At 40.9% G+C, this 13,320-nt stretch overlaps 1 protein-coding gene across 1 annotated transcript in view; it reads right to left on the bottom strand.

The window, feature by feature from the left end:
• Window positions 1–4,012: 4,012 nt before the first annotated feature.
• The window catches only part of RBFA (ribosome binding factor A (putative)), a 10,334-nt gene continuing 1,026 nt past the window's right edge, over window positions 4,013–13,320 (bottom strand). Inside the window, exons 2-7 of the mRNA XM_009895007.1 lie at window positions 12,904–12,946; window positions 12,076–12,252; window positions 9,385–9,497; window positions 8,138–8,222; window positions 6,088–6,161; window positions 4,013–4,403 (exon numbers count right to left, since the gene is read on the bottom strand). Coding sequence (XP_009893309.1) covers window positions 4,013–4,403; window positions 6,088–6,161; window positions 8,138–8,222; window positions 9,385–9,497; window positions 12,076–12,252; window positions 12,904–12,946 — 883 coding nt within the window. The remainder of the gene's footprint in view (window positions 4,404–6,087; window positions 6,162–8,137; window positions 8,223–9,384; window positions 9,498–12,075; window positions 12,253–12,903; window positions 12,947–13,320) is intronic.

Genomic DNA, 13,320 nt, shown 5'->3' with positions numbered 1-13,320 from the left:
TGACTGGTCTTTCACCATAGTAGATTTTAAAGTACAAATGAGTGCAGTGCAGCAATATGCTATCAGCAGTGACTGAATGCAAGAAAAACACGCATGCAAGTCATTATTCCTAGTTGATTTTCTTCTGGTTTGATAGGGCACATTCTGTAGAGCCTTGAAATCTTAAACTAAACCATTTTGTCTTCACTTATCCTCTTGCGGACCTACATATAGGACAAAATGGCAAAGTGTTGGGCAATATACTAATTTCTTTCTCTCTGCTGAGCTTTTATTCTTCATTTCTTGGCTTTATATATGCAAGCGAGGTTCAGGGGTAGATTGGCTTTCATAACAAATAAGTAATACATTGGACAGAAAGTAAGATTTTGGTGAGATATGCATCTTGATTTTCTAACTTCCCTGGCCTGATACCATTTTTGTCAGTGGCTTTTCTGACTCACATGAGTAAGGACACTGTTGCCCTCCTTGAGTTACGTGTTTTGGAGAGGATGAGTAAACTTGTTGTCAGCCTGTCTGCAGCACAGCGCTGTTATGCAGCAATTCTGCTGGAGAAACACTTCTGTTTTGGAAAGACACAAAACACAAACATTTTCACGCAAGGTCTTAGAGGGGTCAGAGAAATCAAACTGATTGGCTAAAAAGAAGCAGAGGAACTATGTACCTTCATTTCCCCTTCAAAATTAGCACCTTATAGGACCACGTCTTCAGGAAAATAACCAGATTGGAGGGATAACTGAGGCATTTCTTTACTTTCAGTCTGCAACTTAGATCTGAACAATACACTTGCAGGGTCCCAGAGCATTTGGGAAGGCTTGAATTGACAGTCGTGGGAAGCAATGAAAGCTCTTCTGTTTTTTAAAACTGGCATTGACTAATCACACTGATTCAAACATGAGTGGTGTAGCACATGCTCATAGGGACACCAATCGCTTAAATTCAGTTGCACAGCTGATTCTGCCAATGTTAAATAACAATTACTCCCAGCTGCATATTCCTAACCAGGATTAACAGCTGAATACAGGACTGCAACAAGTGGCTACTATTAGAGGTAGGGGACCAGGTCTGAAGACCTTAGAAGTTCCTTTCCCATCTATGGTTATATATATAATACATAAAAACTAAATCAAGGTATTCTGCAGGTGATGATAGCTCCTATTGCACAGATAGACTGTAACATCCATTTATTGTCTTTTACAGCTTTAAAAGTCTTGAGGTTACCATTACACTGGTAGCATAGCAGAGATAACTTCCCACCATGCTTCCCTGGGAAGCCAGCAGAGGCTGAGGCAGAGCACTGATGAGGGGGAGGCCAGGTATGAGGATGAGGATGGGGACGCAGCTGCTCCCGCCCACCTGCTCTGGTGTCATTCTCCAGATATCCCCTAGGCCGCTTCTTCCTTCCAGTCCGTCCCACCTCATCATTTTTAAGATTTCCTTTTCCTCTAAATCGGGTTGCTTCTGCTTCATTTTCCTCATCAACAGGTTCAGAATGGCTGTTCCATCCCTGGACACCCTGAGTAAGCGCTAGGCCATCTCTCTTCTTGAACAAAGGCTGGTTCTGTGACATTAGCTGTGGCAAGCAAAGGAGGTCAACTGTCCTCGCTTGCTTAACAAGGGAGTAAAAGTACTAGGGATGACAGTGAGAATGGTTTTGGTCGGTTTTTAGATGAAATCTAATCTATAAACTACAAACCTAGTTTATAGATGTGCAAACTAAACAAGAAGCAGAGGTAATCAACTTTGTTCTCTTTGTTCTTTCAAAAGCCTAATACGTAGGTTGTTTGGGTGTTGGGTTTTTTTTTTCCTTTTTTTAACCTTTAGGTAGAGTCAGGACAGTCCCATATTTTATACAGCAGAAACTAAAGATGGAGACATTAGTATTCTGTGGATTCATTTAGAAAGTACCAATAAACAGGTTTCTGTCATTCATTCAAAAAGTTAAAAGCTCTGTTGCCAAGTTGCAACAAATTCATGGCTAGCTTTGATTGACAGTAATACTGCACATGAATAGTTTCTGATATGATAAATACCTTCACTCGCTGGAAAACAAACTAAAGCATCTACTTCAAAGTGGGTCTGTCCCGTGGAATTTAGGAAGAACTCCTGGAAAGCCCGACCAAGGCACACTGAAATTTGTGGGATTGTTCACCTACTTCAAGTTAGGCAAGTCCTAATGTGAGCTACACCTTCAACATGTATCTTAATAAAAGTGATGCATGCATTTATAAGATCCTCAGCCTTATTCAATACAAGCTCTAAACGGCTTATAGGAATATCCTAAGGACGTTCACAGCCCATATCCTCTCCATATTCTTAAAGGCAACCAATCTTCAGAATATGCTTCAAGGGAATTATTAAATAATCTACAGTGAATTTCAGTGTTGTTTGCTGACCTGAACTCCTCTCTTCAACCTAAAAATCCTTTAGACTATTTTTTATATTCTGGGGCTTATACTCACTGTCTTTTAAATCTTTCTGAAAAACTAGAGCAACATACTGTAGGACAACCTCCCCTGCATTGTCCTTATTTACTGTAGCACAACCTCCCCTGCATTGTCTTTCTTTACTTCCCCTTTTTACTACCTTGTTACATAATAGTAACTTCTTCAGCCCTTCTGACTTTGTACACTCATGCTATTATTTTTTACTTGCTTTGAGCCAGAAAGGTTTATTCTCTTTTTACATGACTCCCCATCCATTTCCAAATCTCAAGCGGTTACTGAAGCAGTCTTCCCTTGTAGGAAACTAACAGAAGACTGGTGAGGGGGATTGTAAACATGCTCAAGTGACTTGCAGCTGGGGTGTCGAAAAACACGTGTATCATACCAATCGTTGTTTGGCCTTGCGTGTTGGACAAGTGGAACATCTGTGTTTAGATAACAGGTCTGTGATAGACTCGGAGACACTTTGTTGAACGTCCTTGAGACTCCTGCCCTGTGGGAAAGATCAAAGCACAGTGGTAAATTACACGTGCGTGGTCTAAGCTCGGCGGCGCCTGCGCTCCCACTTCAGTGCCTCTGCCCGGGTGCTGCTTCAGGGATCCCCTGGTTGGTGAGGTAACGAAAATAAATCTACTCTTTGCATTTCATTCATGGTTTTGTGGTTGTTCCTGCATCCTGCCAGCACCAGCTCACACATCCCTGCTGCTTTTTCTCCACCTCTGAGTTTTTAATACATCTTTTCAGTCACGGTCAACGGTTTGCCCAATTTTACCCAACAGATGAGTTGTGGTTGTTCCTGCATCCTGCCTGCACCAGCTCACACATCCCTGCTGCTGTTTCTCCACCTCTGAGTTTCTAATACATCTTTCAGTCATGGTCAATGCTTTGCCCAATTTTACCCAACAGATGAACAGTTCTCCATTCTTTTCTGGTTGTAGTTCCCCTTGCACAACTGTAAATTTCTGAATATTAAAATAAATACATTTATTTTCTTTCGGGGTTGAACTTTACTGGCCATAATTTCAACGAGTTTCACCTTCTTGTGGAAAGAGTTCCCTCATTAGACTAAGTCCTCTACTCTGTCCTGGTCTTTGTGCACCGAAGGCTGCTTTTGAAGGCCACTGTCATTACTTTGCTTCCCCCTTCCTTCCTGACCTTAGAAAAACAGACACCATCACTTTGTGAGTATTTTTATCCAGATGACTAAAAAAAAAAAAAGACATTTTATTTCAACACAGAAATCATAATTTTATTGGAAATAATCAATAGAACTGCAAGAATTTTTAACTCAGTGCTGCACTATGTATATTTTGTTATTACAAAAATGCTTTCTGGTTGGAAGCCCTACAACTGCAGCAGCTTGAAAGCTGCTTAACAGAATGTCACAAATAGCATTTTTCTTTTTCTTACATACCTTGTGCTAGCAAACCTCTCCACGTGTGGCAAACCTACTAGTCAGAAAGAGGAAGTGGTAAACAGGCTGTAGAAAAATAATCTTTCAGTATCTATAGCAGTCTTTTTTTTTTTTTGCTATTGACAGCCTCCATCTTAAAGGCAGTGGATTTTTCACTTCATTTCAGTTTATCAGTAGGCTGACTTAGAGTTTTGCCATCATCTGCCTCCAATTCATTTACTTCTTCCTGTAATTCATCCTCCAGCTCATAGTCCGAGAATGATTCAGTATTATCATCCCAGTAATCAGCTTCGTATCTGTCGAGTAAGTATTTCTGTGGTGTAATGTCATCATCAGGAGGATTCTTTGCTTTTTTCTTTTTCATTTTCTTTTGAATCTTAGAAAGCTGCTGCTTCTGCTCTTCTGTCCAGGCAACGCTTTCTACATTTCTTGACACTTTCAGTCTTTTGTAGTCCATTATCTGCTTATTCAGCAGTTCATGATCAATACCAAAAAGATTAGACTGCATGGGTGAATCTGAAGATTGAGTTGCTGAAGAGAACACTTTACTGTGGAAAGAAAAACAAACGTCGTAGGTTTTTTCCCTGTGTATATTTTAAAGGGCAATGCTAATTGTGACAACTTGAGTAACATAGAAATAAACTTGGAGTTTTCAGTTTGACTTTATTAATGCATTGTGTTCAGCATTGTGCTCCCTATGGTAAGAAAGCAGAGATACCACCATACCATGTGTCCAAGGACAGGCTGTGTATAAGCCTGTCAGCGTGTCAACAGACTTAATGGGAGGAAGCCAATAAAGCAACTACATTCCAGATAAAACTGCTTGTTTCTGGGAAAAGGTGTGCATAGGTAACAGGGTGAGCACTGGACCTAGGAGCCCCAAGGAAGTTAGACTTCTCCCAGCTCTTCCAAGAAGTAAGAAGCAGCAGCCTGTGCCCAAAACACATCAGACAAACGTATGAATGACAGCGTATGGCACCTTAACCTGGACTGAAGCACTTCCACAAGACAGAAACAGAGGAAGATGTTAGGTGCCCTCTGGGAAATTCTATCACAACAATGATTTCCCCCAGTAAGTTATTTCTTATTTGCACCTGATGAACAGTCCTGTGAGATGTTAAGGCACAAAAGGGAATTTCCACCAACAGACTGCAGCACACAAGTGCAAGGCTGTTGGCTTTGAGAGCATCCAGTCCACAGAATCATTATTCCAATAGATTGTTCAGCCCTATCCCTCAATACCAAAAAAATCCCTCACAGAAGAATGTTAAATTAACTTACTTTTACTTTTTGTTAACTTAGGGAGATTTGTCAGTAAGCTGGTAACTCCCATATAACAAACCAAACTTACACCAGAAAAAAAATGGCCAAGTAAAGGTAGAGCTTTTTTCCTCATGAGAAAATTACCAGCAAGAAACAAATATTACTACTGAAAATTCAGCTATCACAAACACATTGAGTCTTGGATTCTTAGAAATTCTAAAAATACTTCCCTCGTAAAAGTAACGATACTAATACCAGAACAAGTATCGGGTATGCAAGTAACCAATCTGATGACTATGTCACTCAGAGTATAGACATCAAACAGCCAATTTCTAAGACTGTGTTCTGCTGTCACCTTATGGCTTAGCTGCCTCTTAAAGTGTATACACTCTGCTGTTACAAGTGACAATTCAGTCATTCTTCAGAGCTTAACAGAGGTCCACTTATATATAAAAAATAGACTTTCTCTTTCTGTATTTGCAAACCTGTGTTTTGCAGCAAGGTACCTGTGTACAAGAACCAATGACAAAATAGCCTATGAAAATGTGTCTGCACTAAAATATGAAAGTAAACCAGAGCATATATAATAAGACATATTTTCCCTTCATTTTAATAAATGGGTGTAAATTTGGTAAAGAAAGCTTAAGCCACAAAATAAAATGCCATCCTCTACATTTAATTTCTGGGACAATTACATATTAGTTTTGTCCTAGCCTATTCTGTAGCCTCTTCTGTCAATAAAAAGGCCCGACTGATCCTTTTAAAAGCTGAGATGACTTTTCAGTAATGTCTTCTAAAAAGTCTCTCTTCCGCTTTTATTTCCTCATAACACCATTTGCTCAACTTAGATAACAACAATGTACACATCTAATTAAAATATACTTTCTGTCATGCCAAATAATACCCAATTTAAGTTGGCCAACAGAGATGAAAAGGCACACTTGTACAATTCTGATTCAGAAAACGCACCTTGAATCGTTTTGAGATGTTTCTTCTTCTTCTTCTGGAGGTCCAAAATCAGCAATTGACAGTAATTCCTCAATCTGTAAAAACATGAAGACAATAAAGGTCCTATATTAAATTTACTTTATTTACCTACACAAGAAACAGACAAGTATCTAACGGCAAATATTTTATTTTATACATGTTTGGAATATTCAGCAAAACCATTTCAAAATAGCCTTTTCCTCTATTTACATGAAAACGCTTATACTTCTTGCCTGGCAACTTGTATCAAATAGCATCACTGATCCAAGGATTCCTACAAAGTTTTTTTGCCTTATGTACATTCTGAACAGTTGGCTGGGGATTGTATGACGTACATAATTTATTTGGTCTTACTTCAGTCTTGCAATCCTTTCTCATAACATTCTTACACTGAGATTTTTTTCACTTTTTCCTCCTTTCTGCAATTTTGTATTTGTATTACATGTAAATATTGAGTTTCTAACTCCCTTTTAACATAGCACCTAAACAGTAAATGCTATAAATCTAGTAGATTCAGTGCTTAGAGAGTGTACCTAATTGTGAAAATTCTATCTCATTTGAAATTTTTATTCCTACTTTTGTTTACATTACTTCCCTTCTAATTCAGCATATTATTCTAGGAGCTGAACTGGATGGTCCTTCCCTGCCTCCAATACTTAAAAATCAGGTTCAGCTACATTATTTCAAGCCCTTTTATTCGAATCTGTGGATTACATAAATCTGATGATCTGCAAAGTATGAAAAGGTGATTGTCCTGGTTTGAAGTAAAACAGGACCATTTTTGTTCAGTAACTTTGCTTCTTAGCTAAGCCTCTTCTAACTACTGAAATTTGCAGCATATTTTGCAGACACTGTTCTGAGAGTCGTAAGACCTATGTTTATAGCTGATGCCAAGGAATGGTATGCAGAGAGGCTCCTGCTTAGACTCACTGCTGTAACACCCAAGGGCAGCTCACTTGGTTATGTGCCCGTTGAAGGGTCGGAAGCGGAAAAGCATAGAGGGGTCACACCTGCAGGGAGGAGCAGACAGGACAGGTGATCCAAAACTGACCAACAGGGTATTCCATCCCATCTGCCTCATGCTCAGTAGAAAAGCTGAGGGATCAAAGGGTCAGGTATCTTTCCTCAATGGCCGGTGTCTGAGGAGGACTCTGTCTGTTCATCTGCCTGTGATCCTGATCCAGAATCCAGTTCCTGTCCATCACCGAGTCCAGCCTGGGACTTCCCCAGTGCCAGCCGGCGATGTGTCATCCTGGGAGCTTGATACGGTTTTGTATATATTTCATTATTTCCTTTTATTTTATTAGTAATATTTCATTAAAGTAGTTCAATTCCTTCTAAACTCGTAAGTCTTTTCCCCTCCTCTACCTCTCTCTTTGAAGAGAGGTGTGGGGGAGCATCTGTTGGTCTCATCTGGGGTGCCCCACATCGCCAGTGGCCGGTTCGGCCTAAACCATGACAGATTTATTGAGCCCTGCTTGTGCCGCACATTGGGGCATTTTAACAATTCACAGATGGAAAAAAGTTGAGGTAAAAAAAAAAAATAAAAATCACTGATTAGATTCAATGGAATTTTAAAACCACTTAACATTTAAAACGTGGAAGACAGCTCCTCAGACCTCATTTCAATAATCATGTATACCAGGCAACAGACAACTGCCTACCCTATATTATTCCTTAAAATTGTAATTTCATTGTTTAGGACTTTTTTATTGGCCTAATGATCTGGCCTACAAGCTTCTCTGAAAGCACCACTTCAGAAATTTTAATAGTAGCATCCAAAAAAGTTCATGAGGCAATAGCTACCGGGATTCTTTTACGTTGTATGCAAGCATCAGTCTTACTCAAGATTCTTTGCTAAAATGTTTTGGAACATGAAGCAGAAAGTGTATAGACAAGGACTGATATCTAATGTAGATTGGTAGAACACCTGAATGATCAGCTGTCTCCGAATTCCTAAGCATTGTGGTATGCTAAGTCACTATGTTTGCACATCATTATATTTGTACATTGAGTCAAAGATTACAATTACCTCTTTTACAGCTGCAGCTTCTTTGTCTTTTAGAAATACTATTGGGGGTACATTTCCTAGAATCTGCTGACTCGTCAGAAGGTACCTGGCAAAAATACAGCATTCACCACTATAAGTAACAGTACAACACTTCCAGGACAGATAAAATATGTTAAATTAATTCCAGCAGTACTGCAAATTTAAGGATATGGTTTGCAAAACTTACAGTCTGATGGGTATCCATTCAAGTTAGTGCTAAGCAATACATCACTAAAGAATCCCAGCTCTGAATGCGTAACATACTAGCTGCAGATCCCACTGAGTATTGATGATATTAGATTTGTCTCCTATATGGACAGGCCGGTGCAGGTCTTTGCCCACTTCATTTGGCTTCCTTATCCCCACTGTAGGGGTGAGAGCAGTTGAGGACAGAGCCTTCACAGCAGGGCAAGACTACTAGTCCTACACGCTAGCTGCAGGAAGGACTGACAAGGCTCCCCTCGTCTTCTTCCCAGCCAGCAACATTCCCTCTCAAAGAGTGGAAGCTGTTGGGAGTAGAAGAGAGCGTTGTGCTGGAGCGGGAATTACAATGCAGCCTAGGGAAACAGGAGGAAAGGAAATGGCTTTACAAGTATGCTTCAATGCCACCTTTCACATAGGGTGCAGTCCTGATCCTGCAACAGACTGGCTGGACAGCAGCCAGCCCAGGAAAGAGGGAGAGACAGAAATTTCTACGATATCCTCAAAACTCACTGGACCCTCTGTCAAAAATGGGTAAAAGCGTCACAATACATGGTAGCATCCTGACGTTAATTTTTTAGTATCAGTATTGCGAAGAATTTCTGTAATACCAGTCACCCCTTCTGGAGGTCCAAATTGTCCCTAGTGATCAGAATTGCCCAATGAATCTGTAAGGAAATACTTGTAATTGCCAGTCTTCTTGTGCAGCATCATATTCTGGCCTACTGTCGTGCACAGCATGTCTAGCCCACCATCACCAGTGCAATGCAGTGAAACTGCACCCAGGCTCCTCTTTCTTTCTTCTCAGCCCAGTCTGAAAGCACAGAAGCCAAATAAGCCAGCAGGACAATACACAGCTGGTCTGGTGCAGCCATCCTTCCCTGTGAGGCTCATCACAGGAGATGCACTAACTCCAAATATCTAAAAACCTAAATCAGATATAGACTGTTAGAAATACTTAAGAAATGGTACTAGTACATGGCTATGAAATTTATGAAGTCATCTAACTGTTTATCCCATAGCAGTACCGTATACGTGGAGCACTCTTCCGTAGTACACTTTCAACATAACTGTCTTTCTCCGTAGTAGCAGCAGGATTCCAGTACACACGACATGCTGAAAAGTTTGATGCCAGGGACACCTGCAAAAAGACAAATGTTTCTTTAAAATTTTATATACACACACACTTCATATACAACAAAGTCTCTAATTCATGAATAAGCATACAGTGACCCAAACTGGATACGTACATCCTTAGGAGAATCTCTTCTCCCATCCCTCTTAAGAACCATAAATTACACAATGCCATTATAGAGGTAGAGTTTAACACCAAATAAAATTTACATTCAGTACCTGAAAAGACTTTTTTTTTTTATTTAGGCAAGTCACTGCCTAATCTCCCTTTCAACTGAAATTAAACAGAGAAGTCTGTCAACACCTGTATGTTACTGACAGTGCTACATTTAGTCAATGCAATGGTGCTACCATCACAAATAGTCCAGAATGACAATTTATGGCACGCTGTTTCAGAACACAGTTGAAAGTGTAAGTTTCCGCTAAAGAAGGACCTGTGACACTGCCTGGTTTGTGGTCACCCAGAGTTTGGTTTTGATATTGACAGAAAAGAGGATGCCCACCATGCCACTGTAATGTAAGAGTCTCTCCAGTTCTAAAGCCTGCTAGGAACCTGCAGTGCCTCAGCCTCTAGCTCACTAACAGGTAACATTCATAGCTGTCATGCATGCAATTGAAAATGCGTGGTGTGCAGGGGCCAAAGCACAGGTGAGTTAGGCTGACGATCTTCCTTAAGAATAAACTTCTGAAACACAAATTGGCTTCTGAAAGATTGCTGAAACTGACATTCATTGCACCTCTCAGCATCTTACAGAACAGGTTCTCACTATGAGAGTACACTCAGCAGACTTCTGATAACCTATCTGGCTCAACCAAAGGAAGGAGATGAGGAAGAGGGAGGAGAAAGCATAAACTACCCATTGGAAGGCACAGTTCAGCGGTGATCTAGTCCAGAAACCAACTCTTCAAACAACCAGCTGTCTACATACATCAGCAGAAAAAGACAACTCCACCAGCATATTCCCACGAGTGAAAATTGCATCACAGTCTGCTGTTGACAGCGCTACTCCTTCCTAGGGCAATATGGACTGCCCCCAAAAACCAAAGTAGATACTGATTTTTTTCCACCACCAAATAATTCCTCCTTCAGGAAATCCACCACTCGTAAAAAAAACCCACCATGATCATTAACTGCCCGCTTCTACTGCAGGATCAACCCTCCCCAATTCCCACACTGAGTCTAATGTAAGCATATAAACAACCTTATCTAACACAAGCCATTTCTTCATCATCACATGAGTAATGTTATTGAGTGGATAGAAGTTTGATGTATCAGGCCTGAAGTATGATTCTCATCTGTATTACTATTATGTGATCTTAACTTCTGATACCAAAAAAACCCACAAATTCTGATGGATTGCAGAAAGCCTACTAGAAGATTTCTTTTGATAACAGAATTAACAATATTAGACCAGAATCAGCTCAAGAGTAAATCAGGACTGAGTCTCAGTCACATCCCAGTGCAGCACAAACACTAAGCACTACCCAGTTATAATAAAATCTGTACTATATTTGGAAGAAGGCCGTTTCTTTCTCTCTCTCGTGTTGTAAGTTTTTTCATTTACGTTAATGCCTCCTCAAAGTGCTGTGGCTTGCCTGCACCAGCCAGCATTTTTATGTGCAGACATGCCATCCGAGTTAGACAAGCAATCCTCAAAGCCCTAGAGAGAGAGAAATACTGTATGAAGGATACTGCACATATAGAGACAAAAGGTTCATCTTGCCCATGTAATTTTAATCACTTGCCTGAAGACAGAATGAATTCAGCTGGCAAAAACATCTGTTTCAATTATAAATAACAAACCCCTTGTCATGGATGCATCTATAAGGTGCAATTTTTTTCCATGCTTCTAACTAACAAAGCTAAGTCCATCAAGCTTTTATGCCAAATATTGGTATAATTTAATCTTAACAAAAGAGCAAATGTAGAAGAAAAAAAACTGCAGACAACAAACAAGAATGTGGAGAATTACTTAGTTCCTGAATCAGAGCTTCAACATCCCTTTCAACCCCAAGAATTATGACAACACTAGCTACAATTACATACAAATTCCAATTCTTTCTGGAGCCTTGCTTGCCAATGCCATTTTCTTAGGCTTGCCCTTTTTTTTTTAAACAAAGCTCATGTCCCACTTAAGTCTTCTGCCTGTGTAAGGATGCTATTGAAGGACACCATGAGGTATCAACTCTCCCACAGCTGCAAAAAGAAAAGACTCTTGGAAAGATACACTTATGTTGGTAAGACCAGGCTCCTCCTTCTGAAGGGGCAAGGCAAACAGTATGTGTCTGAGTAACAGGAAAAAAAAAAGAAGTCATACCAGGAGAATCACCATTTAGTTAGCCTAAGTTGCATTTGTATTATAGTGGCAAAGGTCTGCTAAGGCAGGTATAACAGTGGCAAAGTTCTCCTGGTGTACAAGGAGAATCCAGAGCATCATTGTGATGTGTTCTGCCACATCAAGAAGCACTGCAGTAAAACTCCTCCTGTACACATCACAACACCTAGGGAAGCTCCTTTGGCGTGCCATGCCGACCTCAAAGCATAGTCAGAGCGGGTCAACACAAGCTGTAGTTTTGGCACTTGCCTTGCAGATTTCCAGCTTGAGATCATAAAGTTCTTGATTAACTTCACAGGTAGTCAGCATCTCTGCCACAGCTTTATGAATAAGACCATTCAAGACTCTGCAGCGTATGTTATCTTCTTTCCTAGTTTTTGTCTGGTCATCAGTCATTAAAGAAGCCAACTTGGTTGGTTTATACATCTTTAAAACAAAAAAAACCCAACGCATTAATCAGTAGTTACAAACTTGTATTAGGCAAGTTTTGTGCAGTGTACTAAGCATGTTCTTAGAATGCCATTATTGCAGCTGTGATGGATTTATATAGGTCTTATGTACCAGGTGTCTCAATAAAGAATATTTCCGTTCACAAAATGTTTGATCTTCCTGTACTACAGCCAAGGTTTCTTAGTTTCTTTATTATCTTGTAGAAAGTTATACAGCTCAATAAGTCCATTTTCTAAAATACAGCATCTATTAACTGAAAAGCATTGCTTGTTTGAAAAAGAAACACAGAAACTTGTTTTCCATAAAAGTAAAAACTAAGCTAGTATACAGAAGTCTTAATCTGGATCAGTTCTCCGCTATGGGTTCAAGACTCTGCAAGAGAGCGTTGGTGCTGGTGCGGATGAAAGATCAGCACAGAAGAGGAAACGGCCGTGGGGAGCTGAAGGGCTTCTCCTGACAGCAGTCCGGGCACGTCATAGTGAAACTGGAGCCCTCCTGTTCATTCACAAAATTCTACTATTTCTCCACCAGAAAATGCTTTTTCCCCGAAGACAGACACAATGGCAGGAGCACAACCTTGTTCCTCCTGGCACAGATAAACACAGCACTTGAAAAGCCCACACTTACCATTTTAGATCCCAGGGCAGGACTGTCATACCAAAACTTCTTTCTTTTGGAAAAAATAAAAAAAAAAAAAGGAAGGGAAGGGAAGTCAGCTTTATCTTTCAGCAGCTCAGAGAAACAACAGGTTCCCTGTGTAACTAAACCACCACCCGCCGGATAGCACACCACACCGCCCCACACCACCCGGGTTTCCGTGCCCGCAATGGTGTCCCCGCAGCGGCGGCGGGGCGGGGAACGGAGCGGCTCCTCCCGCCCAAGACTGAGGCGGCGCCTGTGGCCGGCGCGGGGGAAGAACAACCCTACGGTGTCTGTAGCGATCGGGGTGACGGGGCACAACACCGAAGCACCGTTATCGGAGCCCCGCGGGCGCTGCTCGTAGGGCGGCTCGGGGTGGGGGGTTGGCTCTCCCCCACGCTACCG

The sequence above is a fragment of the Charadrius vociferus genome, unplaced genomic scaffold, assembly GCF_000708025.1.
Source record: "Charadrius vociferus isolate BGI_N301 unplaced genomic scaffold, ASM70802v2 scaffold51, whole genome shotgun sequence".
Taxonomy (NCBI): domain Eukaryota; kingdom Metazoa; phylum Chordata; class Aves; order Charadriiformes; family Charadriidae; genus Charadrius; species Charadrius vociferus.
Note: the sequence above shows the minus strand (reverse complement) of the source record. Positions and strands in the feature narration are given on the sequence as shown.